The 27,955-nt window shown below is 52.8% G+C and overlaps 1 protein-coding gene across 23 annotated transcripts in view; it reads left to right on the top strand.

The window, feature by feature from the left end:
* The window catches only part of LOC102464061 (uncharacterized), a 274,304-nt gene that overhangs the window by 227,450 nt on the left and 18,899 nt on the right, over positions 1–27,955 (top strand). For 19 of the 23 annotated variants that reach the window (XR_012902993.1, XM_075925546.1, XM_075925506.1 and 16 more), the window contains 7 exons: positions 6,659–6,736; positions 9,889–9,942; positions 13,450–13,498; positions 18,817–18,855; positions 20,200–20,400; positions 24,369–24,437; positions 25,313–25,483. Coding sequence is in view for 22 of the 23 variants with exons in the window: in XM_075925546.1 (XP_075781661.1) it covers positions 6,659–6,736; positions 9,889–9,942; positions 13,450–13,498; positions 18,817–18,855; positions 20,200–20,400; positions 24,369–24,437; positions 25,313–25,483 (661 nt within the window). In the remaining variant the exon portion in view is untranslated. The remainder of the gene's footprint in view (positions 1–6,658; positions 6,737–9,888; positions 9,943–13,449; positions 13,499–18,816; positions 18,856–20,199; positions 20,401–24,368; positions 24,438–25,312; positions 25,484–27,955) is intronic. The other 4 variants (XM_075925513.1, XM_075925539.1, XM_075925558.1 and 1 more) reach the window with 4 other exon arrangements.

The raw sequence follows: 27,955 nt of genomic DNA, 5'->3' as shown, positions 1-27,955 counted from the left end.
GGTGGTTGTTCTTTCTGGGATGTACACTTGAGGTTGGCTGTGCCAGCTATCTGTGCAAGGCCTAGGGAGAGAGCACAGACTCCCCTACTTGGCACGAGCGAGTGACATAGCCAGGTCTAACCACAGCCTTGTCCACAGACAGCATGGTCGGTATGTGGCGTGCGACAGAGTCTGACCTCACTAGTTGCCTCCAGGGCATATTTAAGTTTTAACCCAAGAGACAAACTTTAAAATTGGCGAGGAGAGGGAAACAAATAGTTCAAGCAAAACTCTTCCCAAAAGGCTCACATGTGTAAACCACTTCAGCCCCCTTCCCTCTCCCTCCACCCTGTGAGCTACTGGCTCACTAAGAGGAAGGCAAGACTTGTGGTGATGGCACTAGTCCGGAATGAAGAAGACGCCTGACTCTGCCACCGACTCGCTTTGTAACCTTGGTCAAGTCACTTAGCCTCAGTTTACCATCTGTGCAATGGGGATATTGGCACCATCACCAGGGTGTTGTGAGGGTAACCATTGCCCATCACCATGGCAACAGGAGCCAGCTAGAAATTACCACTTGGAAAAGGCACTTATGTAACAGGAAGGTTGAGAAGTGAAGAGAGGCAAGAGAGACATTGAAGTCCTGCAGCCTCTCTGAGCTTCAGTGGGCTTCCACAGAGGCCATGCAATGCAGAGCCACTGGCAAAAGGACATTTAGCACAAAAGAAAGACCTGAGGGGTGGCGTGGGGCAGGAGGTGTCTCAAACCTCGTTGTGGGAATGTGAGCTCAGAGAAGTCCATGGCTGCCAGCTTTCCTGCTGCTTTAACTGCTGAAGGTGAGCAGGATGCGCCTCCGCAGAGCTAAAGGACTAAGACCCACTAGACAGTTGCAGGAGATCAGCGCTCCTTTGCCACCTCCTTGCTCTGTGACCATGGGCACGCCACTTAACATCTCTGCATCAGTTCCCCTTGTATAAAATGGGGATAACAACACGTCCGTTCTTCCAGCCTTTTCCTGTCTACATTGTAAAGTCTCCAGGGTAGGATCTGGCACCTAAATAAGAAAGGGAAGCATGACAAATTTAAAGCTGCTAATGTGGTGAATGTACCCCGACAACCTTAGAGGGTTGGGGAGTTTGGGGCCTATATTTCTGCTTTAAAACTCTTTTTGTGGGCCATCTTTAAGATGCATCTTTGTAGACAAGACGCGCTGGGCTCCTTTGAAACACAACATAAAGCCTTGTAAATGAGACATGCGAATGCTATTTAGGAATGTGAACATCCTGCCCCCGGATTTTATGATAATGAAGAGCGCATGGCAGCATAATGCAGCGGAGGATATTGTAGATTCATGCTAATCAGCAACCCCCGGGCATCATTTATTAAACACACAAGAAATCTGCCAGTGAAACAGGACTAAAAATAAAAACATCCCTCTCCACTGTGCTGCAGGGAACGGCTGAGTTCCAGCCGTCTGCGAGACGATAAAGGGCGTGAATGTCAAAAGAATCAAGAAGAAGAGCAATGCTTAGAAAAGGTGAATGTCTGAAAGGCCAACCATGTCCCATAAGTTAATCTGTAAATAGGCATTAAGAAATGAGTTGGTGAGGGCTCACAGAATCGTACAATTGCAGGACTGGAAGGGACCTCGAGAGGTCGTCTAGTCCAGTCCCGTCACATGATACGTTTCAAACCAGAGCTGGCTGCATGTTGCAGATCAGTGGCGGTGAGCCTGGGTGCCCAGGATGGACCACACTGGAAATGTCACACTCGGTGCAGACAGCACGAAATGGGACAGACAGTTCCAGAGCTGGTGGTTTACTTTATAATTAGTTTCAAGATACCTCTAGCAAAAAATCTACTGTCGACCCAGACACCGTCCTCTTTAGGTTTGCAGCCCTGGGCTGCCATCCAAGCAACCAGATCTACTATAGTAAGAGTTACTGAAACCCATGTGGGAGGTTCTTTCTAATCCCAAAGGAGCCGGCATGTATCCCCAGGTGAATACACTCGAATATCACTCTGTCAGCCAATCCTCAGTCCACTAACTGAAGACTTCAATAGGAAAAGAAAAGAAGATGAATGGTTAATCAGTCATACACGTACAAATGGCTGCAACGTCCTGTCAGGTTTGTATCAGTGATGGAATAGCTTGCTGGCTGGAAGGGTCTCTCCGATAGCTTGGAAGGTCGTCAGTTACAGAATCACGGACTCGTAAAAGATTAGGGTTGGAAGGCCGGGTAGCCCCATCTTCTCTGAAAGCAGGATCAACTCTAATTCAATCAGACATCTAGCAGGGATGATCTAGACCAGGGGTTCCCAAACTGGGGAGCGTGCCCCCAGAAATTCCAGGGGAGGCACGAGGTGACCCAGCCCCCCTCCCCCGCCCCCCCCGGTTAATTCCCTTCCCCCCCCCCCCCCCCGCCCCAAGTTTTGCTGCTATTTTTGTTTTTCTGCCCCGGTCAGTTCCTTTTTTTTTTTTTTGGCTCAACAAGTTTTGCTGCTGGGGGGGAGGGGGGCCGTGGGGAGGGAGGGTTTCTCAAAAATCAAAAAGGGAGCATGATGCCGAAAAGTTTGGGAAGCACTGATCTAGACGGCGCTTGGTCCTGCCGTGAGGGCAGGGGACTGGACTTGGTAACCTCTCGAAGTCCCTTCCAGTCCTAGTGTTCTGTGATTCTATGATTGAATCATTCCAGCCAGGGCTTTGTCCAGCTTGGCCTTAAAAACCTCGAGGGATGGAGATTCCAGCCCCTCCCTAGGGAACCCATCCCAGTGCTTCCCTACCCTCCTAGGGAAATAGTTTGTCCTGATATCCAACCTAATCCTCCCCCACTGCAACTTGAGACCGGTTGCTCCTTGTTCTGTCATCTGTCACCCCTGAGAACAGCCTCTCTCCAGCCTTGTTGGAACCCCCCCTTCAGGAAGTTAAAGGCTGCTCTCAAATCCCCCCTCCCTCTTCTCTTCTACAGGCTACACAAACCCAAATCCCTCAGCGTCTCCTCATAGGTCATGTGCTCCAGCCCCCTAATCATGTCCGTGCCGTCCACTCGACTCTGTCCAGTTTGCCCACATTCTTTCTGTAGTGGAAGGTCCAAAACTCGACAGAATACTCCAGATGCGGCCTCATCAGAGGGAATAAACAGAAGAGGGAACCATCAGATGACCAGATAATAAATATAGGACTAAAGTATCATACACTGAATACCACCCTCTAGAGAGATGCAGAGTTTTGATGTGAAGAGCTGGTATAACTGATCCAATAATACAGCATCAGTGCTATACAAACAATAGAGGTTGTCCTATGGAAGTCATTCAAAACCCCACTTCCTGGGATGGCCCAGAGCAGACGGACAGAAGAGCGGGACACAGAGCATCCTAGGTCTTCTTGCATCAGGGTCAAACTGAGCTTGGACTTCAAACGTTCCATTTCCTTCATGAATCTAGAGCCCATAATTTCCAAGTTCTAAATTCTGCCAAATGACCGAAGGATATAATTGACGCAGCATCTGAGGTTCCCCTGTGGCTTCTGTTTGCGCATGGGATACAAAGAGCACTTCCAAATCCCCTGTTTGAAACAAGCAAAAATCGCCCACAAGATCAGCCTCTCGTGGCTTTCACCTCTTCAAATTGGACCACACAAAGGCAGTGAATGTGTCTGTTGTGCACCGCGCATGGATCGGCAGCCAGATCTGCCCTGTGTCTCATCGTTACATCTGGACAAAGTGAGTGTTATAGAAAATGCAGGTCGTGGTTTATGCTCACTTTGGCACAGCTCACAGGGGTTGGCACAAGGTGCCTGGCAGGGGGGGAATCAGTCCCCAAGAGAGGACACCACTAGATGAGGACAAATAGTGGAAACACGACTCGTTCCAGCTGGCATTTATCATGGTCAATGTCAGGTTTAATCGCTCAGTGATGTACTTGGAGATAGCCGGAGCTAGACAAAACATGGCCCACGATGCAGAAGCTCAAACAAAGTAACAGGTCTTCCTTTGCCGAAGTCACTTTGGTACCACAGATGGGCTTCTAGCATCCTTTCCTGTCGCAAGCATCCCACTGCTATGGAAGAGCACGATGCAGGAACTGACCTCTGTGCCGCAGCAGGAGACAGCTGGCCTAGGAAGAGTAACTTCCTTTTTCGCTCTCCTTTGCTAAAATCCACACTCAGTTTTATCTGTGAAGATCCAGCCCAGGTCAAAGTGCGCAGCCAAATTCTAAGCCCCCGAGAAGAGGAATTTATAGCAGGAGTAACACTGGGCCAGTGGGGTTATCCTAATGTTTGTTAGAACTTCTTTTCTGCAATAGGAGGCAGGGCAGTTAGCTTTGGCATGCTCACAGGGCCGAATCTTGCTCCCAGTGGACAGAGAGCGAGTGCCACAGACAGTCATCGCAGACCCTGTTTCAGGAGTGCCAGAGCAGGGGAGCGGGGACCCATGACCCCATCACTTTTAACATGAGGGGAAGGCCCTCTATGGCCTCTGAATTTTTTTGTACTATAAGGACGAGCGAGAGCTGAGTAGGGTTGCCAGGTGTCCGGTTTTGAACCGGACAGTCAAGTATTTAAGCTTTCTGTTCGGGAAACAAACTGAGAAAATAGAAATGAGAAAATATAAATAGCGGGTATTTTCTAACTAAGATGTAATGTCGATTGTGATGTAATGTCAAGTGTGTCCGGTATTTATGTTGAAACCATCTGGCAACTCTAGAGCGGAGAGGGAATGGAGATGAACAAGCAGTGGGTCGTGCCTTGGTGGAGAAGAGGCTGAGCAGAGGCAGGGAACAGGGAGAGGTGAGGCAAGGGTAGGACTTTGTGGGAAGAGATGCAGTGGGCGCAGGGGCTCAGCAGAAGAGACAGAACAAGGACAGGGCCCGGGAGAAGAGGCAGAGTGTGGGGGCGGGGCCTCAGGGGAGGAGGCGGAGCAGCGGAGGACCTTGGGGGGAGGTGTGGAACAAGGACAGGGCCCGGGAGAGGAGGCAGAGTGTGGGGGCGGGGCCTCAGGGGAGGAGGCGGAGCAGCGGAGGACCTTGGGGGGAGGTGTGGAACAAGGACAGGGCCTGGGAGAAGAGGCAGCCTGGGGGCGGGGCCTCAGGAGGAGGCGGAGCAGGGGCAGGCCTTGGGGGCAGGTGTGGAACAAGGACAGGGCCCAGAGGAAGAGGCAGAGTGTGGGGACGGGGCCTCAGGGGAGGAGGCGGAGCAGGGGCAGGCCTTGGGGGCAGGTGTGGAACAAGGACAGGGCCCAGAGGAAGAGGCAGAGTGTGGGGGCGGGGCCTCAGGGGAGGAGGCGGAGCAGGGGCGGGCCTTGGGGGCAGGTGTGGAGCAAGGACAGGGCCCGGGAGAAGAGGCAGCCTGAGGGTGGGGCCACAGGGAAGGAGGCGGGGCAGGGGCGGGACTTGGGGGCAGGTGTGGAACAAGGACAGGGCCCGGGAGAAGAGGCAGAGTCTGGGGCGGGGCCTCAGCCTGAGGGCGGGACCACAGGGAAGGAGGCAGAGCAGGGGCGGGACTTGGGGGCAGGTGTGGAACAAGGACAGGGCCCGGGAGAAGAGGCAGAGTCTGGGGCGGGGCCTCAGCCTGAGGGCGGGACCACAGGGAAGGAGGCGGAGCAGGGGCGGGTCTTGGGGGCAGGTGGGGAACAAGGACAGGGCCCGGGAGAAGAGGCAGCCTGAGGGTGGGGCCACAGGGAAGGAGGCGGAGTAGGGGCGGGCCCTAGGTAAGGGGCGGAGCAGGAGGCGGGGCCCCCACTTCTTGGGACCTTTCCACGCTCCGCCCTGTTCCCCTCTCCTACCTAACTGGGGATGAAAACTGTTTAAAAAAGTCCGAGGGGGCAGAGGGAAGTGAGAGGAAGAGAGACCCTCCTTTGTTTCAACAGGCTGGGCCTTTTGCATTAGCTGTACAAGAGACACGCACACACACAAACCCCGAAGAGCTGTGGGAAGGATCATTAGCTTTGGCACTGATTAAAGAGAGTCCCTGAGAAGCCGCCTTCCCCGCCCACACGGCTCCCTGTGTTTCCCCTCAATTACAAAATACAGGCCTCAGGAACAGCACCAAGGCCCAGCAGGTGCCCGTGGGAGGAAGCCGCAGCCATCAAGCCCCAGGAGCCCTTTAGCTCCCGTGGAGATGGTGGCTCTGAAAATAGTGGCAGAAAGGAGACAGAAGGGGGGCGGAGGGAGCTGCTGCCTCTGTGTGTGACAGCAGGTGGCTTTTCCCACCGGAGACAAGACTGCAAACTCCTCGCAGCCAGACTTGGGAAAGAAAGCGAGAGCTTGGTGTTGGGCCCCGCTGGAGGGAGGGCAGATATGGGGTTCCCAATGGAGAACCCCCCAAGGAAAGGGGGAGGGGAAGTTGCTGGCTGCAGGGTGCCCCCAAGAGGCGAGGGGGGGCGGCTGATTCCTTGAGAGTATAGGGGGCTGAAGCAACACTCAGCTGCATGTCCCCTGAGGTTCCCACGTGCAGAGGATGCGGCAGGCACTGGGGCTGAAGCATAAACAGATACGTTCGGAGAAAGGGGACGAATTCGGGGAGCACCTCAACGCCAGACGTTTGCCCCACGTTGCCGTTCGTGGCTGGAGTCTTGCTGTTTCACGAAGAGGATTTGGGGAAGTAGGGGGACCCAAAGAACTGAAGAGTATCTGTGGGAGGCGGCCAGAATAGAATGACCCTTTCTGCTGTATTTTTTAGGGTGCAAGAGGCAGGAGAGGAAGGCCTCAGCTCTGCCTCAGGGGTCCTCCCGGCTCTCCAGGCCACAAAGGAGAAAAGGTGAGTCTGACGAGCTGCGCCGTGAGCTCAGAAAACGACACTGGAGCTGCGGCATGGTGCTGACGGGGAGGGAGTGTTTTGGGAGTCTGGGTTTGTACAGCGCCTGGCACAAGGACGTCCCAGTCTGTGACCAGGGCTCCTCGGTGCTATGGTAACACAGATAACGGGTAATAACAGGCCTTGGACTGAGCAAGGTCATATTCACTCTGTGGCCCCGCCCCTCACTCCACCCCACAGCCCCGCCCTCCACGTCAGCCACGAGGCCCCACCCCTGCTCAGCCTCTTTCCCCTGAAGCCCCGCCTGCCGCAGGCACAAAGGGGAGGGGGCAGTGAGCAGTGGGGGTGGGGCAAAGTGGGGGGCAGCGTGTGGATCTGAAATCCGGCATGCGTACGCAAGTGGCGAGCCCAGAGGTGGGCAGTCATTTTCACAGGGGGGCCACTTCATGAATTTGGTACATGGTCACAGGCAGGCTCCGCCCCCTCTGGAAGGGGCGGGGCCTCGGGCTAAAGGGGTGGGGCTGGGGGCTATTGAGACAGAAAGTGTGTGGATGGAAAAGAGACACACTGTGTCTTTGAGACAGACTTTATGACACAAATTGAGTGTGTGTGGCAGAGACAGAAGAGCATGTGTGCGTGTGCATGCGTGGCACAGACTGGGGGGGGTGTGACAGTGACACAGAGGGTGTGAGCTGGCTGCTGCTGGGGGTAAATTTCAGAGAGAAGCCAAGCGCTGTCTCTTTAAGACAGGGAAAGCTGACCTGCTCCCCCACTCTGCAGAGCTAGGGCATGGGGAGGAAGTGTGTGTGTGTGTCTGTGTCTGTCTGTCTGTGTCTGTCTGTGTGTGTGCGCACGCACTGCCTCTTAAGACAGGCACTCCTCTGAGTCACTCACCGTCCATGCTTCATACTGGAGCAGCTCTGCTGTGTCTCCCTCTCCCTGACCTCTGCTCTGCGGAGATGTGGTACTGGGACAGGGGGACACTCTTACTTCAGCCCTCCCTGCTCCCCTTCACCCCCTGCCCCTCTGCACAGAGAGCAGGAGACTCCTGGGCGCAGCTTGGCTGCAGGGCGGAGCAAGGTGAGCACAGGCTACCGGCTGTGAGTATGCACCTGTGCTAATCAGCTGGGTGAGTCGGAGAGAAATGTTTGGTGGGCCAGATCCAGCCCCCACCCCCAGCCTGATTTTGCCCACCCTTGGCTAGCCTGTCCCACCATTCCCACCACTCTTGTTAGCATGACAGCTCCATCACAGCCAGCGTGGGTTTGTCTGTCTGAGCTGGAAATGACACCTCCTCGCCAATGTGGACACACCACAGGGTCAGTGATCTGGGATTTCCTGGCTAGATTCTGTCGGTTTTAGGCACTGGCAATGCTCCATCCCTGTCCACCACCCATGTTTGTAACACTTCTTTGGCCAGCTTTCCTCGACAGCTTCCCCCTTTTCATTGGCTGTTGCAGGTGGTGTCGTCCAATTAAACAAGGCGACCCTACCTCCACCGTGGATTCTAGAACGCTCGGCTCGCTAGCAGGGCTCACGTCACCCAACTCATCTAGCTGGAAAAGCCTGGGCCAACCAGGTCAAAAGTGGGAGCATTAAGGGATGCTTCTGAGTCTGTGTTGTGGTCTCTAAATAGGTGGTCTGATGTGCTGGAGGCCAGACCACCGCACGAGTTACTGATTGCTCACACCAGAGAAAATCAGGCCATTGATTTGGAGGGCTGACTATGGAATCGGCCTGCCTTTAGGCTCCTGGTTTTGAACATCCTTGCTCTCTCTTGGTTTGCTAGCAACAGGAAATTACACCTATGAAAAACAAAAACAGACGCAAGATCTGAAGAGTTTCAGGTTTTCCTGCCAGCAAGTCAACTGAATAAAGTTGCCCATACACAAGTAACGAAATTATCCTAATGGAAGGCAAAACGAGGCAAGAGACAAGCAGCGTAAATCATTTGCGCTTGTTAGTCTGACCAGGAATTGGGTACACCGGCAAAGTACAAAGGCTGATCGATTCTGAAATCCCCCTTTGTACTCTCTTCTCAGCCAGAATTAAATCTTTGCTACATTGGGTATGTCTACACTGCAATGCTATTTCAGGGTACCAAAGATATCCCGAAATAGTTACCCCATGTCTTTTGAACACATCCACTATTGCGAAATGTAGAGGATGTGCTATTTCAGCATCCCTGTAAGCCTCGTTGCATGAGGGATAAGGGATGTCTCAAAATAATGTTTTATTTCTAAATTTGGCGCCGTGTAGATGCGCCAGATTTCGAAATCGCCTATTTAGATATTGAAATACTATATGCAACTTGCGTAGCGCAAATTGCATGTCTTATTTCGAGCTAAGGGTGCAGTGTAGACGCCTCCTTTGCGATACTTCTGGTAGCACTTTTATCTGCCACAGGTGTGCCCTGGTGAGTTTAGCTCTGGGCCTTCTTTGAGGCTGATGCAATTTGCTCCCGTGCTTACGCCCCCATTCGGCGTCACAGGTTCAGAAAAATGGCCAGCCATCCTGCGGGTGTTGTCCCCTGTGAGGACAGTGGCGTTGTCTCCCGAGGTTGTAACTACAATGCCACCGGAAGCCTGGCTGGTGCAACCCGTCCATCTGGCAGGAGCATAAAATAGCACAGGCACAGTTTGGGGGTCAGATTCTCTCTCCACCCCCAGAACGTTTGGAGCCAGGCTTTGTCCGTAGCAGGCTGGCTGAGAATCCACCTGGCAGGAGGAGATCTGGAATACAACTGAGGGCTCGTCAGGGGTAGGAGTCTGCTGAAGGGGCTGGCAGGGGACCACTGTTGCCAGACAGATTCTCACTCGGACTCTGGAACCTTAGGGACCACATACAGAGAGTGTATGTTAAAGCAGCCCCTGGGTTATTTTAGCTCCTTTGCAACTTGGGGCAAACACAGACTAGCCCACAGAATCAGGGAGGCTAATGCATCCCCTACTCTTCTGCGTCGGGATGAATGTGGCAATTTCCGTTGCCTGAGCTATTTTCTGCTGTCTCTTACATTTACGGGAAAACGCTGAGTTTGAACCTTGGGTTCGCCCCCCCGCGTCCCCGTTCTTTTCACTTTCAGGATGCATTTACTGTTGGAGGCTGTGGCTGCCTAATCTGCAGAACCTCTGTAATTACCTAAGTGTCTTTAACAGGGAGAAAATGGTCCAGGCGGCCTGAAAGGAGAGAAAGGAGACCCGGGGCTTTCTGTGAGTACTTTACCGCCAAATCGCAGCCTATTGCACACGCCAGATTAGAGAAAATCAGGCAAACGATGCCTAAGAGGTCCGGGGGAGGAGAGAGACAGTCAGAGCCAATTCAGCCAGAAGGGGTGCAGGAGATAAGGGTGCCGCACAGCGGGCCATTAGCAGCTGGTAAGATGTCAGCGAGCTCCACGCTGAGTCAGAGAGAACGCAGGGAGCAATAGAGCAGCAAAGCAGAATGTGGCTCTACTCCACAAGGGAGCCAGACTTGGGACCAACTTCCCATCTTCAGTGTGGATCCTCTTCTGTGGGTTCTCTGCGTTGACGTGGGTAGGTGTTCCATGGGGGAGACAAGAGCAGACAATGAGTAGGAGGGGGAGGGATAGCTCAGTGGTTTGAGCATTGGCCTGCTAAACCCAGGGTTGTGAGTTCAATCCTTGCAGAGGCCATTTGGGGCAAAAATTTATCAGGGATGGTACTTGGTCCTGCTGAGAAGGCTGGGGACTGGACTCAATGACCTTTCAAGGTCCCTTCCAGTTCGAGGAGATAGGCAATTTCCATTATTAAAAGGAGACAGAAGCATGCCTTTAGGTTGGAGCTGAACATAAGAATGGCCAGATTGGGTCAAACCAAAGTATCCTGTCTGCCAACAGTGGCCAATACCACCAGGAATGAACAGAAACAGGGAATCATCACAGGATCCCTCTCCTGTCATCCTTTTCCAGACAAACAGAGGCTAGGGACACTATTCCTGCCCATCCTGGCTAATAGCCATCAATGGACCAAACCTCCATAAATCTATCTAGCTCTTTTTTGAACCCTGTTCAAGTCCTAGCCTTCACCACACCCTGTGGCGAGGAGTTCCACAGGAGTTTGAACAAAGCTTGTCACGGGAACGAGGTTCGCCAGGCTGACGTCTGTCCACCCCTCCCCAAAAGCAAACACGCCACCCAGCCCATCAGCCACACAGCTCCCTTGGAGGCCAACTGTATTTCGTAAAAGGGGGAAGAGGCCAAGCCTCCATGAAGTTCAGTAGGGACTTGGTTCTTGCTAATCTGTTTTAAGCAGAAGGTGCCCAGATAGCCCGGGGACGGGTGGCTGTGTAAAAACCCTAAGGTCGTCAGAGCGAGGGATGTGGCATGGCCCTACGTCAGCAGAGGAGCAGCTTCCAGGAAGGGAGTGAGGCTGCGAGCTGATGAAATGAAGTTGGTGGAGAGAAAGGGTATGTCTACACTAGCCCCCTAGTTCGAACCAGGGTGGCTAATGTAGTCATTCGAACTTGCAAATGAAGCCCGGGATTAAAATATCCCAGGCTTTATTTGCATGTTCCTGGGCGCAGCCATTTTTAAATGTCCGGAGGTTCGAACTTCCTGCCTGTGGCTACACGCGGCACGGGCTGGGTAGTTCGAACTAAAGCCCCTAATTCGGACTACAGTTACTCCTCCTGCAATGAGTTCTCTGGCCTGGCCCCTGGATCAGACACATCTGCAGCTTGAAGTGAATGTCTGAGCCAGGGGGACTCTCCGGGCTGACAAGTCTGACCACAGCTAACCCCGTTCGCGTGCGGGTCAAATATAGAGGCGGGCTGAGATGCCAAGCGAACAGCCCCCTGAAGAGACTGTGTTGGCAGGACAGCCATCTGGAGGTGTGGACAGGCGCCTCTTGGTCTTTGGCATTTCCAGAGGACTGTGACATCAACCTGGGTGAAAGTCCCCCAGCTGTGAAAGGCCCCTCCATGTGACTTAGGCCTCCTGCCGTGCACCTACGGGAGCGGGTGGGCAGAGCAGCTTTGCAGAGGAGCCTTGTGGTTCCTGAGTTACCAAGAGGAGAGCTGGCTGGGCGAGAGGAGAGGAGGGCTGGCGGGGCCAGAGGAGGCTCAGTGGCAGAGGGAGAGCTGGCGGGGTGAGAGGAGATCGGGCAGGAGGAGAGAAGAGCACGGGGGGCAGAGCAGACTCAGCGGCAGAGGGAGAACAGGGGGGCGAGAGGAGGCTCAGCGGCAGAGTGAGAGCGGGGGGGGCGAGAGGAGACTCAGCGGCAGAGGGAGAGCGGGGGGGCGAGAGGAGACTCAGCGGCAGAGGGGGAGCCGCGGCGGGTCGCGCAGGGAGGAGGTGCGGCTGCCGAACGTGCAGACACACTTGGGGTCGTGCCTGTCCAGCCAATGACAGTCGCAGGGGGCCTGTGACAGCACAGCCTGGCTTGGGTACAGAGGCGAAGGGGCAGTTTTCACGGCCAAGCCCCCCTCCTCAACTGGCCTACGTGGGGGAAGGGGAGGGGCTGTATCCTCCAACCGCACCTGGCGCGCTCAGCCCCAGTCCCTGGCAGTGGGGGGTGGAGGGGGCTGGTCCCTCTGGGTCACGGCTCCATCCCAGGCAGCAGCGGCCTGCGAGCCCGACTGGAGTGAGGGGGGCTCTGGCGGGGGACACAGGGGCTCTGGCCCATCTACTTTTTGCTGGGGCAGACCTCGCCTGGCCCTTCCCCTCCAGTTCCCCCTCAGGATTCCTGGGCAGCTGCGGGGAGCCACATACCCTCCACCTGCAGGGGCGGGGGGCTTTCACAGCAGCTCCCAGCTCATGTCCGCACCCCTCAGGTTCCCCAGCCGCCCGGGGCAGGAGAAGAGTTCACGACTCCACACCAGCTCCCACAGCTGCCCATGTGGCTCTCCCCAACCCAGCTTGGGGGGTGGGGGGACAGGGCCTCCCCCAGCTGGTACCATAGGATGGGGAGAGTACGACAGCCCCAGGCTGAGCCCAGGGCGGGGGGCATGCAGGGCAGAGGAGGCACATGGGGCAGCCACGCGTTCGCCTTTAGATGGTGCCCCTCCCCCTCATGAGTCATCTACGCTTGGGTATGACCAAGCGCTGGCTGGGATGATTGCGTTGGGGTTGGCCCTGCTTTGGGGGGGCTGGACTCGATGACCCCTGGGGTCTCGTCCAGCCCTAGGATTCTATGCAGACATGCGCTGCAATCACACCCCCTCTCTGCAGTGAGAAACCAACACCCCTCCTAGCAAACCAGGGTTGGAGCAAGGAACAGGCATTTCCATGGCGTTAGGTGTGTGTTTCTCCGCAGTGTCCAAGACACTAGCCACGTGGCTATTTGGCTGGGGGAGCGTGGCTAGCTGGCTATAGCAGTAGCCACTACAGTTGGACAGCACGGGTGTAGATTCTCCCCTGTACAGTGTAACTCCTGCTACTGATGAGAGAAGGGAGACAGCCGCACTTCGTTACACTGTCAAACAGGCAGCCCTAATCGAGTGTATTTCGAGCTTGCTCTGGAGGAGTTCTCCACCAGCTGCGCACCCTCAACCTGTTTCTCAGTGACACTGGGGGTCCCTGCACACCACTCCGGCAACAGGCGGAAAGTGGGTGTAACTTACAGTCACCGGCTGACAGGGCTGACTCACACGTGGGTGGCCCCACATCACTGGGGGGCCACAGGATGGAAGAGCGGGGCCTGGTGTCGCTCACTGGAGATGCTGCTGCTCAGCCCCCGTTTTGCTTGTTGCACACGCAGGAAGAAGACGTGAAGGACGTGGTCCGGAGCGAGATGAGTGACGCATGCGGTAAGTCCGCCGAAAGAAGCCCCGGTTGCTGAGAGGCGGCTTTGCCGAGATGCCTAAATTGGAGCAATTTGAATGCCAGCACAGCTCTGCGTGGCGGAGTTAATATCATCCCATTCTCTGCAAACGCCGGTCCAGCCCCCCGATGAATACAAGCGTCCGTGGGGCACCAGGGCCCTGCTACAGGCTTGACCTCCTTCCCTGGCTGTAATTTTTCCTCTTGATCTCTCCGTGTTTCCATTTCTATTCAAGTGGCTTCCGGAGCAATGTCTTTCCCGCACCGCCACGCTGCCGGCTCCCTGGGGCAGATGGCACTGGATGGGACAGGGCCGTGGGGGACTCGCACGCCCCTAACGGTGGCTTCCTAGAACCGCTTCGTCCAGTGGTTCTCAAACGAATTTCCTGGCGCCCCAGTTGAAGAAAACTGTTGATACCTGGGACCCACCGGAGCTGGGGATGAAGGGTTTGGGGTGCGGGAGCTGGGAGGGGGACGGAGGCAGAGGGTTGGAGTTGCAGGGCTGAGGGCTCTGGAGTGGGGCTGGGAATGAGGTGCTCAGCGTGAGGAAGGGATTCTGGGGTAGGGCATAGGGCTGAGCTGCAGGAGGGGTCAGGGCTCTGAGCTGGGGGTTCATGCTCTGGAGAGGGGTCGGGGATGAGGGACTTGGGGTACAGGAGGGGGCTCTGGGCTTGGGGGGCTCATGGCTGCAACAGGGGATTGGGGCATGGACTTACCACAAGAGGCTCCCCTCGGTCAGTGGCACAGCTGGGGGGCTAAGGCAGCCCCCTGCCTCTCCTGGCACTGCAGACCATGCTGTGCCCCAGAAGTGCTCAGCAGCAGGTCTGACTGAGGCGGAGGCGCGCAAGCAGCTCCGTGCAGCTCTCACCCCTAGGCCCTGCTGCCCCAGCTCCCATTGTCCAGCTCCCGTCCAATGGGAGCGTGGCGTGGGTGACTGGGGCAGGAGCAGCATGCAGAGCCCCTTGACCCCCCCACCTAGGAGCGGGACCTGCTGCTGGACACATCTGGGGGGCAGCGCGGTGTCAGAACTCACTGGGACTCGCTCAGTGGTTTTCAAAGACAGGGTCACGCCCCCGCATTAGCCGGGACTTTTAGTGGCCCGGTCGGCCGTGCTGACCAGAGCCACCGGGGTCCCTGGGAGGCTGAGCAAGGCGACCCGGCGCCTGACGTTCCGCACCCCAGTACGGGGTCACGCCCGCACTTTGAAAAGCTTAATCCCATGCCAACCCTCTGGCTCCTCCCAGTAACTGCACAGAAAGGCACCTCCTTTTCGGCAGCAGCTCTGGGAGGGCGAGGACGCCGATGTTCAGAGTTCAAGGTACAGCACAACTCCCATTCCCTCAACTGTGACGGGGGGCGGTCGCAGACGACCCCTCGGGGGTGCCTCTGGTGCTGCCACGGCCGCTGCCACTCACCTTCCTGCTCTCTGGGGCTTCTCATCGCCCGGTCCTGCTGGGCCAGCTCAGCTGGTCTCCCCCAGACAAGACCCCGAGCTGAGGTCCCTGCCCCCCAAGAAGCAGTACAGACACTGAACCTCTTCAGGTCCAAGGAAAGGGCAGATTAGGGTCCAGCCTCCTGCGATACCACTCCCCAAATGGGAACAAACCCCAAAGATTAGAAAATCTTTGTGATAGAAAATCAAAGTGATTTTATTAAGTGCAAGCCGTAGGATTTCAGTGCTAAGAAGTGAGAACAGGCAGAGCAAACTCAAAAGAAACAAAACGCTTGGCTCACTCGACACTGAAACTTCAGTACAAACCTTTCAAACTCACCCTGAAATCTCTTTTCCAGCTGCCCCTCCAAACCAGGGCTGTTTCCCCACTCTGGGGTCTTCAGCCCCTTCCTTTAGGTGCAACCCAGCCCAAAGACCCACACCCCTGTTTTCCTATTCTTTTTTAAGGAATTGAGGTCACCCCCTACCAATCACTGCTCAAACTTAAAGACAAACAAGACTGTTTAACAGTTGTTCATTGAGGCTATGTCTACACTACAGGTTTTTTTTTTTGGCCATTTTGGCTTTTTTTTTGGCCATTTTTGCCCCAAAACCTGCAGAGCTTCCATACTTCAAGCGCATTTTTGTACACGAAAATTTATAGTGAATCGACAGAACAGAGGGGGGGTTTGCGGTGCAGGTATTCCTCTTTCTACGAGGAATAACTCCTTTTTGCGCAAGAGCTCTTGTGCAGAAAGGTGTGTGTGGACAGGAAACGGGATTTTTTTGCGCTAAAACAGCCCATCGAAAGACGCGCAGGTGCCCTGGTGGCCATTCTGTTAATGGCAATCAGAGCTTTTTTGTGAGAGAGTGCCCATGCAGTGTGGACGCTCTCTTGCGCAAAAGTGCATCGCTTTTCTGATGCGTTTTTGCCGTGTGGACACGCTCTTGTGCAAGAAGTTTTTGCAGAAAATCTCTTCTGCAAAAAGCTTCTTGCACAAGAAGCCTGCAGTGTAGATGTAGTCCAAGATATCAAGGGAACACCCTCCATGCCTCTCATTCACGCGCTTGAAACCCACAAAGTATTCCCCACTCCATGGCTGTGTCTACACTGGGCCACTTATTCTGGAAAAGCAGCTGCTTTTCCGGAATAACTTGCCAGCTGTCTACACTGGCCGCTTGCTTTTCCGGAAAAGCACTGACGATCTACTGTAAAATTGTCAGTGTTTTTCCAGAAAAACTATGCTGCTCCCATTCGGGCAAAAGTCCTTTTCCGGAAAAACTGTTCCAGAAAAGTGCCAGTGTAGACAGCACGGTAGTCGTTTCCGCAAAAAAGCCCCGATTGCGAAAATGACGATCGGGGCTTTTTTGCGGAAAAGCGCGTCTACATTGGCCACGGACGCTTTTCCGGAAAAAGTGCTTTTCCGGAAAAGCATCTTGCCAATGTAGACGCTCTTTTTCCGGAAATACTTATAACAGAAAACTGTTCCGTTTTAAGCATTTCCGGAAAAGGGTGCCAATGTAGACGTAGCCCTCATGTCTAACTTTACACACAAAAATGATACATACATCAAAGTAAGATAAAGAGAACCAGCCGATCATGACATGAAGAGTGACAGGTTACATGAAATAATTTGCTCAAAGCATCTTTGAGTTATGTATTTTCATGTCCATAAGTCCGTTTCATAAAGCATGGGGGGAGGGGTCCGTCACACCAGTGTCTTTGGAAACACTTTTCTCTGGGTTCATAGACGTAGGAGCATTGTGCTCCTGTTTCAACAAGAAAGAGTTCTGGATAATGGAGGATCTGAGAGGTGATCTCTAAATCATACTTAAAACCCTTTGTTTTCAGTTTAAACCCATATTTACTGGAAAAAAAACCCTGGGTTTGACAAAATTATTATTTGTTTTTTTCCAATTTTCATCCTATTTTTGTATCATGCAGGCATCTAAAAATAACGTCTTGTATTGGGAAAATACAATACATTGCATGAGATGTGTGTATTATGATAATACGTGAGTCTGTCTGCTAAATAAGGCTGTCTTTTAATCTAGAAAATACACACAACAAACCAACAAACACACACACAAGCTCGCAAGTGCACGCACATCTGAACAGGCTGATGAATCTCGCACCCACCATGTGCACATGTCAAGTTGTTTGCTGATAGTGTAAAGATCTGAGGGAAACCAAAATCTGTCTGAGTCTATTTCAGAACCCCAGAAAGTATTCAAAAGTTTAAAAAAAAAACCCAAAGTCATGAGAAAAGGAGGAAGCTGAGTGTATGTGCTGCAACACCTGTTTATTGGGTGTGCATATTTATAGGCTAATAGTTCTGCATCTCCAAAGTAAACTGTTTATTCAAATGAAAAGTTTTACTTGGGGATTAGAGATCTATTGTTATCTTCAATTCACAGATGGCAGTGTGTGTTGAGTTTGTTTTAGTTCGGCAGAAAACCACACTGAATTCCGTTCATCAGAGTATTAATCTACTGAATACTCTTTTCTCCTGCCCTTCCGTCCATCAAAATAAACCCTGATATTTACCCAGATAAATTATTAATAGTTTTTCCACCAATTTTCCCCAGGTTTTGTTGTTGTTCTAATAACCACCAATTAATTCCCGGGGGAAAATTAACTGATATAAACCCTGAAAATGAAGGGCCTGAGCATACGTCTACACAGCAAAATTATTTTGAAATAACTTAGTCCGACTCTGCACAGCAGGTAGCTATTTCGAAATAATGTTGAAATACTGACAAGCTGGAGGACTTCTAACTCCGACTCCTGTAACCCTTAGGCTGTGTCTACACTGGCCAGTTATTCTGGAAAATCAGCCGTTTTCCGGAATAACTTGCCAGCTGTCTACACTGGCTGCTTGAATTTCCGGAAAGGCACTGACGATCTAATGTAAAATCATCAGTGCTTTTCCGGAAAAACTATGCTGCTCCCGTTCATGCAAAAGTCCTTTTCCGGAAAACTGTTCCAGAAAAGGGCCAGTGTAGACAGCAAAGATTTCTTTTCCGCAAAAAAGCCCCAATCGCAAAAATGACGATCAGGGCTTTTTTGTGGAAAAGCACGTCTAGACTGGCACAGACGCTTTTCCGCAAAAAGTGCTTTTCCAGAAAAGCATCCTGCCAATCTAGACGCGCTTTTTCCGAATATACTTTTAACGGAAAACTTTTCCGTTAAAAGCATTTTTGGAAAATCATGCCAGTGTCGACGTAGCCTTATTGTATGAGGAGTGAGGGAAGTCGGAGGAAGAGTGCTCTGTTTAGAAACAAGTGGGCTGTGTCTACATTGGCACCCCTTTCCGGAAAAGGGATGCTAATGTGACGAGTCGGAATTGCAAATCCGCGAGGGATTTAAATATCCCCCGCGGCATTTGAATTTACATGGCTGCCGCTTTTTTCCGGCTCGGGGTTATGCCGGAGAAAAGCGCCAGTCTAGACGTGATTTTCCGGAAAATAAACCCTTTTCCGGAAGATCTCTTATTCCTACTTTCAAGTAGGATGGACCTTTGGTCTGACCCCGTCTGGCCGTTCTTATGTTCTTAAGCCACATGACAAAGCCATTCATTCCTTACTGCTTGTTAACGGATGTCTTGTGAAGCAATCCTTGTTTTCTTCCCCATGGGGAGTTCTGACGTTTCATCAAAAAAGCACAAAAGTTTTCAGGTTTTGACTAAAACCACTCTGGCCTTTTTCAAGCAAAGCAAAAACTTTTTGTCAACATCTTTGTGGAGCTGAAAACCTGATTTCGATGGAAAATCTTCGCCCACCCTTAACCCTGCCTCTGACCTCACGATGCCTTCCCTTCTTTAGTCTTGGGTTTGCTTTATTCATGAATGGCTGTCTTTCCTATCTTTGCAGTTTGTGCAGGCAAGATGGAACGAACGTCCACAAGCAGCGGTAAGTTTATCGTTCATGTCACCTGAAAACCACATGTGGAGTTTTACAGTCAAATCAGACATGGGCCCAGAGCCACAAAAGGGCTTAGGTGTTGCAACTTCAAAGCACCTAGAAAATCACAATGCACAAAGCCTGAGTCAGGTCCCTACACTCCCTCTACAATGATGTAGCGAGAGGAACCTTACAACACAGTCTACAAAAGACATTAAGCTAGGTGGTGCTCTGCCAGAAATAGCCAATGGGAGGTGCCGATGAGAAAGGTGTCCCCTAAACCCTGTACCTCTCCCAGCAATCCACAGGGAGACGCCGGTCTCCGTGAGGCAAGAGGAGGAGGAGCCATATCCCAGACAGCTGTTAGCCTAGTGATTAGGGCACACACCCAGTGTCGTGGGAGAATGAAATTCGATATTATTGCAGTCCGCCATTTTGTGTCTCCAGCCACTGCTAACTAAAAACCAAATGCCATATAACGAAAAATAGTTTTTAAACTCTAAAACGCTACTGTCTTGCTCATCACACGCCTGTGAATGCATCCCAGAATCATGTTGGCTTTTTTTGCAACAGTGTCACTCTGTTGACTCATATTTAGCTTGTGGTCCACTATGACCCCTAAATCCCTTTCTGCAGTATCCTTCCTAGACAGTCGCTTCCCATTCTAGGTGCTCCCATAATGCAAATAAATAACGCCGATGAACACCACCTTTGCGTTTTAAACCGGGGAGCCTGTCGCGACTGTTCTTGTTCCCGGGTGAGCATCCGGGTGCTCACATCTTCCCTGGGCCTTGTACAAAGAAGAAGCCACCTCCCGCCATTTTGTGTGATCAGCCCCCGAATGGTTCTGTCTACATTATATTTCGAAATAATAACTCCCGAAATCACTATTTCCAAATAAGCGTATCCCTCTTCATGAGCCAGAGTTATTATTTCCAAATAACAAGCCCTTTGTTTCGAACTAGGGTAGTGAGGAGGCTCATCTAGTTATTTCGAAATAGCGCCCCAGTATAGACATGCCCAATGGTGCAAAAATTCCTCATGCATGCACCTTACAGAGTATGCCTGGAACTGGGCCAAGCAGCTTTTCCGAACAGGAACATCTGTCCCTGCAGGGGCACATACCCACACACGGCTTTGCACTGTTCAACCCGCTTTGCTTCTAACACAGCTGCTAAGTTTGGGGGCCCACTGTAGATCCAGCTAATAACTGAAGCATCCCTGTGAACTGAAATAGTAGCCAGGAGTAGCCTCAGTAAATCTGTAGATCTGTATGTGGTTTGAAGCTAGGCTTCTCCTGCCATCACAGCACTGAGGTCTCCTCTCCACACTGTGCCAACGCTTTTCATTCAGGGAAAGCCTTTCCCTTGCTGATTAAATCTGAAGACCCCAGCGCTGACTCTCCAGCAGGTACGGGCCGGAATATCAACGAGAATTTTCAGTCGCCAGCGCCCGTAGCGAAGGCGGACAGAGCGCAGCAAGAATTACTTAGTGAAATACAGAACGCGACCCAGCCAGCAAGGCCTAGCATGGAATCAGCGCCATTTCTGACAGGTAATTTATGTTCCTCTGTGTGCATTTTAGCTTGGGCTACCCCTGAAGACAACCCCCTCCCCACCTCGCCCACAGCAGGCTGGGAATTGTACTGTAAAACCCCTGCCCAGTAGGGTTGGAACGAGGGCCGTGTCAAGAGCACTGTTGGCATAGGACGGGAAAGCCATGAATGGAAACCACTGAGCGCTGATTGTTGGGAAACAAACCTAGAACTAGCCGCAGTGAGGGTCCCACGTGCCGTGTTAGTGTGGCGGCGAGATGGAGAGACCTGGCCCGTCATGGACAAATGTTGTACAGGTTGGAACTCCCGAGTCCAGCAGCCTCAGGGCCCGAGGGGTCCCAAACAAGGGAGTTTGCCAGTCAGGTCTCCGGGGCTCCCCTCCTGGCCCATCATCTCCATCCATTGCCGCTGCTCCCAACCAGCCTGCCAGGCATTACTAACCCTGGCCACCAGTCCTGTGGGCTGCCTATCCCCTACAGGTCTCTGCTCCAGCTGCCAGCCCCCAAGCCGGGGCCTGCTCACAGCTGCTGGCCTGTGGGCTACCGATGGGGGTCCGTTGCTGGCCAGGACTCTCTGCAGGCTGCTGGCCTAGCAGACCAACTGCACCCAGCCCCTAGCAACCTCTCTGGCTAGGGCTTTCTGGTCCAGCAACATCCATGGTCCTGCCGGACCAGAGAGTCCCGAATGAGAGAGGTTCAGCCCGTGGTACTTTTACAGTCAGAGTGGCGAGGCAGGACGCTGAGCCCGCTGGGCATAACAGATGATTGTATCGGACCAGCTGAGCCATGGAAGGCACCCAGGGCAGGAGTTTTGGGGATGGGGAGGGGACAAAAGTCCAGCCCTGACAGCGTGTTGCTCCTTTCATCCAACCTGGAGAGCCAGATGTGGGAATTACTGGGTGATGTTTTCCAGGTTTCCTGTGTCATGAAGGTCCAATTAATTTATCTTAATTGCCCCTCTGACCAAGGATACCCCAGACTCTTTGTAGAAGGGGGGGGACGTCATGGCCAAAGTCTCCCCTCCCTCTCCATAGCCAGCTGATCTGCTAGTACACCAGCGTGCCCTCTCTTATAGCACCCTAGCAGCCCCTGGTGGCTGAAAGATGTAATTGCAGCACCTCCCAGGCAGGATCTATTATTCTATGGGGGGGGGGGGAAAGTCTGCAGGGACATGAATTCTGTGCTTGTGTTTCTTTTGTTAAAAAGAGGGGGAGCATGGCCCTCTGGCCTCCCGGGGTCCGGCACTGGTGCTTCTGGCTTTAAATCTATGGAATAAGGAAGCTCTGGATGGCAGATTTATACAAGGCTCGTAGAAAAAAGCGTTAAAATCTACCCTGTTCCCGACCCATTTGGTAGCTCACAGGTGTAAGGTCACTGATAGAATAGACCGAGACACTAGCATTTGCTAATAATGTTATACGTTAAGTTGCCCTTTGGACGTTGGCGGCTAGTCAAAGTTCTTGGCTGCGCGGGCGTTCCAGGTGGGAGTAGAAATTAAAGATGGCGTCTGGGATGGTCTTTCAAACAGCCATGTTTACTTACAAGGCATGTGCAAAGTCCTGTTTCTCTGAACACAGCAGGAGACAGCCCCTTTGCAGCATGCCCGGAACTCTGGGCCCAAAAAGCGTTTTCTTCTATCGTTATCTCAGGGTCACATGACTGTGCTTTCAGGCCGTCTCAGCTCAGCTTTTTCTCCCTCTGCTGTGTTTCCCCTGTCCCTTGTCTCTCCGTGTGGGATGGCTCTGTCCCACCAACACAGATAGTATGTGGCGGTGCTGGCGCTATGGTGGTCCCAGGATATTAGTTCTTTTATTGGACTACTGCTGGTGAGAGGGACACGCTTTTGAGTTACACACAGTTCTTCTTTGGGTCTCCCGCCAGTCCTGAGGAGAGCTCTGTGCAGCTTGAAAGCTTGTCTCCCTCGCCAGCAGAAGTTGGTCCATTCCTAAGCACTCACTTTTATTTATTCCCAGGGGGTCCTCCCTGCAACCCCCCCCTCCCGAGGACCAATCCCAACTCCGCCCCTTCCCCGCAAAGCTCCACCCTCGCTCCGCCTCTTCCTGCCTTGCCACTGCGGGACAGCCGCCCAGATACCTCCCGAGGTGGCACAGAAAGGAACGCGGTTGGGCCGCATAGGAAGTGTGGCTGGGCCCGTACAGCGGCCGCAGCAGAAAATCTGCCTCCGTGACGACACAGACTGAACCAAGCTCTCTGAATGTGGTTCAGACGCCTGCCCCTCTCACCAGACACGTGGGGAGTGGGGCCTAGGGCACCTCCTCGCTTTGTGACCCAATGCCACCGCATGGGCAGCCCAATATCACACGGGCCCTGTACCATGCTGCAAAACGTGGGCCGTGACCCGCTTTGAGGTCCTGACCCCCGGTTTGAGAACCGCTGGGTTACGTGAACAGAGAGAGCCGGAGGCAGGCTTGTGAGCCAACGCCAATCGCTGCAGTTAGGGACGAAATCGCCCAGACAGGCAGGCCCCCCTTGAAAACACAGCACTGTGGTTTAAACAAGGAAGGGGCATGTCCGTGCTGCTTTGTACCATCTGTGAGAACTCCCCCAGGGACCGTCTACTTTCATACTGCCCAGACGGGAGGGATGCTCTGTGGCGGCTGCGAATCCACCTCCCCAAGAGGCCGTAGCTCGGTGGACAGAAGAATTCTTCCATCGACCTACCGCTGTCTACCTCAGTGTAGCTCCTTCTCCTGGGGGTGGATTTTTCACACCCCTGAAGGGCATCACTGTGCCGATTTAAGTTCCCTGGCAGCCCCAGCCCCCAGCAGCAGAAACATTCTGTCCAAGGGGCCCCTCGCCGTGGTATCTATGGGCAAAGTTCGATAAAGTGAGTCCTGGACCCATTTTAAAGGGTTCGTCGGGGCTAGCATTCGACTTGCTGAAGCTGACACGCAAGCCCCACTCCCCGGGTTCAGGTTTCCACCCATGGCCATGGGATCCAGCTTTGGCTTTGGCCCCCTGGCCTAGGGTCATGTCGAAATTTGGGGTGTCAGAAGAGGGCTGCAGTGCAGTTGTAACCCACACACCTTGTGTGGTTCACTGTCCCATGCAGTGGTACCTAGACCACAGCAACCGCTAAGACCAAGAGACCTCGACAGCCTAGATTGAGAGCCAGCTGGCTTTTAGCTCAGAGGATAGAGGCTCCTATACTAAGCTTCAGAGGTCCCAGATTCAAATCCGCCTGGTGACGGTGACACAGTGACATTGGAGCACCCGGCGTGGACTCCAAAGACACATGAAAAAAAAGAGTCCCAACATCTAGAGACAGGCCCGTGTCCGACTGGGAGCTAAATCCAAACAGCCCCCAACGTGGTCTCTGGATCCAAGTTTTGCAGCCTTCCTGCTCTGTCCTCTAAGGTGCTGCCTACTCCGCGTTGGGGTCTTTACCATCCTTCGATGGCATCACCCAGCTGGCCTACATTGACTTCAAAGAAACATGTCGGCTCTCGGGAGTTTGCGATCAGCGACATGGGCCCAGTTATTGGATCACAGCGGTGTCCGTCTCCAACTGGCAGCCCCATTGGAGCGTGGGTTGCCAGGACCAGGGCACACGAATGGCTTTGCTAGGGGATGAGTTTGGATAAGCCCTCGAAATGCTACCGGGATTTGGCAATCAGGCAGCTATTACTGCTGGATGACTGTCGCGTCTGGCTTTTCAAACTTCTCAGATTTACAGAGCCTCGCTCTGACATTTATCTCCCTTCTCGCCCCAACCCCGCCGCTCGCTCCGCTTCCTCTAACATCTGACCTTTCTGGCGGAGTTGTTAAAAGCCATTAAGAATTTTATTGCTGCCGCTTTCCACCGCTCACCAGTTGTTTGGTGACATTTATCAAGAGCTTGTTATATGACGGAAAACCATGTAAGCCTGTAACGATCAATATTTAAATCCCGGCTAATTTATTTGCACGCCCTCATTAACTGTGATTTCCATTTGCTTTCGCTGCAGCTCCTGGTGATAAGCAGATAATGGATCAGCTCCAGCGAGAGCAGCAACATGCCCGTAGTCCATTAGAAGGTGAAATGCACTGAATTAAATGGCATTTAGGGAAGTCACTTTCAGGAGCACTCAAGGAGACGCACACACGGAGCCAGTTACACCAGCTAAATCTCTGTCTCTCTCCTACTGTGTGGAGACGGTGAACTTAGGCACTGGATTTTCCCCACTTCTTCAGATAACTAATTGCAACATGTTGCCGCCGGCAACAGTGTTCTCCAGCCCTGCCATGCCATGTCACGTGTCACAGATGGTGCTGGGGGCAGGGAGGGCCACGGAGGGTTAATCAGCAGTGGAAGGGTTAACCAGCACTTTTGGCGCTCAGACGCTAGTGCCTGGTGTGGTTTGCGAGATCCATGGTGGGAAAATGACCCCTAACTTTCCCGTCACTGGGAATCTGATTTTCTGCCGGGCTGAAGCCGGCTCGGATGCTCGCCACGGGTGAGAGCTCGTAGCTCCTGTCTGCAAAGAACCCTTCAGGCAGTGTCTGCTGAGGACAGAGCCACGGTAGGCGAGCGGGAGCCGCAGGGGGTGTTGCAGGTGGGGACGGTAGAACATTTGGGGGGTCCCTCATGCAGGCTCTGATGCAGGACCCTGCAGGGAGGGGAACCTTGCCCAGCGCTAACGATGTTAAATATCGAGTAAATGACTAATCACAGACTCGATACAATTTGTATACACGATTAGTCGATAAGGGGCTGCTGCCACTCTGCAGTTTAAATGTAGTAGGAGCCGGGTGCACAGGATCTGGGCCTAGCTCCCCCAGAATCCCCACTGCAACGAACCGGGCTGTTTACACGCTCAGCTGCTGCGCGGCGGGAATAAGGGTGGCAACGTCTGGCCAGCCTCTTTCAGTCCCAGCGTCGATCACTGGGTGGGGATCTGTGTCGTTTCAGACCCGTGTCGGCTGCCTATGGACGAAGGCTCTTGCCTGCACTACACGCTGCTCTGGTATTACCACGGGGAAGCCGATGCCTGCAGGCCCTTCGTGTTCGGAGGCTGCGGAGGGAACAGCAATCGGTTTAAATCCAAACTCACCTGTGAGCGTCAGTGTAAAGTCACAACAGGTACGGGGACTTCTCCTTTGCTTCTGCAGGAACACATGGGGGGAGACTGGCCCAGGGCCATTCTCATCCTTCCTGGAGCAAGGTCTGCAATGGCCTCCCCATCGGAGTAGCGGGGGGCAAGAAACCCAAGTGGTCTGAAGTTGGAATTTGATTGGGTTCGCAGTGGGACCACAGGAGGTCCTGGGTGGGGCCACACCGGTTACTTCTCCTACCCCTTCATAGCACTGGTGAGTCCTACGTTAGCCTCCTACCCCTCTCTGCCTTCAAAGAGCTCCTACAAAGCCATATCTCCTGGTACTCCCTAGCAGGCCAGACTTACCACTCCCGACGTGGCAGGAAAAAGGGAGACTCGGAGCAGTAAAAATCCATCCAGGTTTTTGTCACCAGCAGCTCGATTCAGGGCTCCTGGTGCCCCAAACATGGCTAAAGTGTTTCCTTCCTGAGGAATCCATGTCTCTTTAAGAAGGCGAGGCCAGCCCCAGCCTCTGCGTCTGGAGTCCCGAAAACGGGACCTATTTCCCAGGCGCTGCCTGTCTGCACTCTGCTAGAACACACTGACCAGGCCGGCACTGGTGTTACCCATCCTGCTCCTGCCTCCGACTGGCTACGTGGGAGGACCCTGTGTTTTATAAGGCCTCAGACTCCTCCCATTCCCAGCATGCTTTGCTGAAAGGGACCCGTAGCATTCCCCAGCTCTCAGAGAAGGAAGCCTGCTGGATCGTACTCCAGTTCCAATCTGAAGTGGCCACCAGCTTTTCACAGTCCCCTTCCTGATAAATCCAGTTCCTGAAGGAACTATTTGATCCGAGGAAGTGGGTCTGGCCCACGGAAGCTCATCACCTAATAAACCATCTTGTTAGTCTTTAAAGTGCTGCACAGTCCTGTTTTTTGAAGGAGCTGGGTTGCCTTTTTCCCTTCCACGTCTGGGACAGGCAGGTCATCCAAGCCCATCAGGACTTACGAGGTGACATCGTCATGCAAGATTCATGTTTCTGTGCATGGCATTGGCCACATGGCTGCTTCTAGGCTGTAAGTTATTAGAAGCAAGGAGTAGGTTGGTTGGGTTGGGGGTTTTTTAAGTTTTTTTGTTTTTTGGTTTGGTTTGGTTTGGTTTTTTTGTTTAGAACACTGCAAGCCATATCTAGGCAGGAGCCATCTTGAAAGCAGCTTTCAAATACCTAAAAGGATTTCAGGGTGTTACAAGGAGAAGGAAGAAAAATTGTTCTCCTTAATCTCTGAGGACAGGACAAGAAGCAATGGGCTTAAACTGCAACAAGGGAGGGTTAGGTTAGACATTAGGAAAAACTTCACAACTGTCAGGATGGTGAAACACTGGAATAAATTGCCTAGGGAGATTGTGGAATCTCCAACACTGGAGATATTCAAAAGCAGATTAGATAGACACCTTTCAGGGATGATCTAGATGGTGCTTGATCCTGCCATGAGGCAGGGGACTGGACTTGATGACCTCTCAAGGTCCCTTCCACTTCTAGTGTTCTGTGATTCTTTGATCTATGATCAGCTGCTTTTGCGGAAAAACTTTCCAGCTGTCTACACTGGCCGCTTGAATTTCCGCAAGAACACTGACGAGCTCATGTAAGATTGTCAGTGTTCTTGCAGAAATGCTATGCTGCTCCCGTTCGGGCAAAAGCCCTCTTGCACAAATGCTTTTGCACAAGAGGGCCAGTGTAGACAACGCGGTATTGTTTTGCGCAAAAAAGCCCCGATGGCGAAAATGGCAATCGGGGCTTCCTTGCGCAAAACCGCGTCTAGATTGGCATGGATGCTTTTCCGCAAAAAGTGCTTTTGCGGAAAAGTGTCCGTGCCAATCTAGACACTCTTTTCCGCAAATGCTTTTAACGGAAAAACTTTTACGTTAAAAGCATTTGCGGAAAATCATGCCAGTCTAGACGTAGCCCTGTTATATTTCTGACACCTGAACACAGTCATGGAAGAGACACCTCAAATGTATATGGCCCTTACCTTAGCTCTCAAGGTTGTAGGCCTCCCTAGAGCATAGAACATGCTGAACATCATCCCAACGGCACATCAGATCTGGCGCTCTGCTGATTAGCAGAACACCCACAGGTGGCAGCATGTATCTCTATTGGTGGTGCACATCCACATGTGCCTTGGTGCACATGACAACATTTATTCCACTCACAGATGGAAAAAAAATAATGGGAACATTGCCTGGCAGCATATCAAATCTGGAACAACGCTGGTGAGGAAGGCAAACAATGCACAATGCACAGCATCTCAGCTACTTTTTCAAAGCCAGACTTGCTTGGTAATGGAGGTGTAGCCGTGTTAGTCTGGTCTTCCTGAAACAAAAGACAGGACTATACAGCACTTTAAAGACTAACAGGATGGTTTATTAGGTGATGAGCTTTCGTGGGCCACACCCGGAAGTGGGTCTGGTCCACGAAAACTCATCACCTAATAAGCCATCTTTTTAGTCTTTAAAGTGCT

The sequence above is a fragment of the Pelodiscus sinensis genome, chromosome 1, assembly GCF_049634645.1.
Source record: "Pelodiscus sinensis isolate JC-2024 chromosome 1, ASM4963464v1, whole genome shotgun sequence".
Classification (NCBI taxonomy): Eukaryota; Metazoa; Chordata; order Testudines; family Trionychidae; genus Pelodiscus; species Pelodiscus sinensis.
This window is presented reverse-complemented; position numbering and strand designations above follow the sequence as displayed.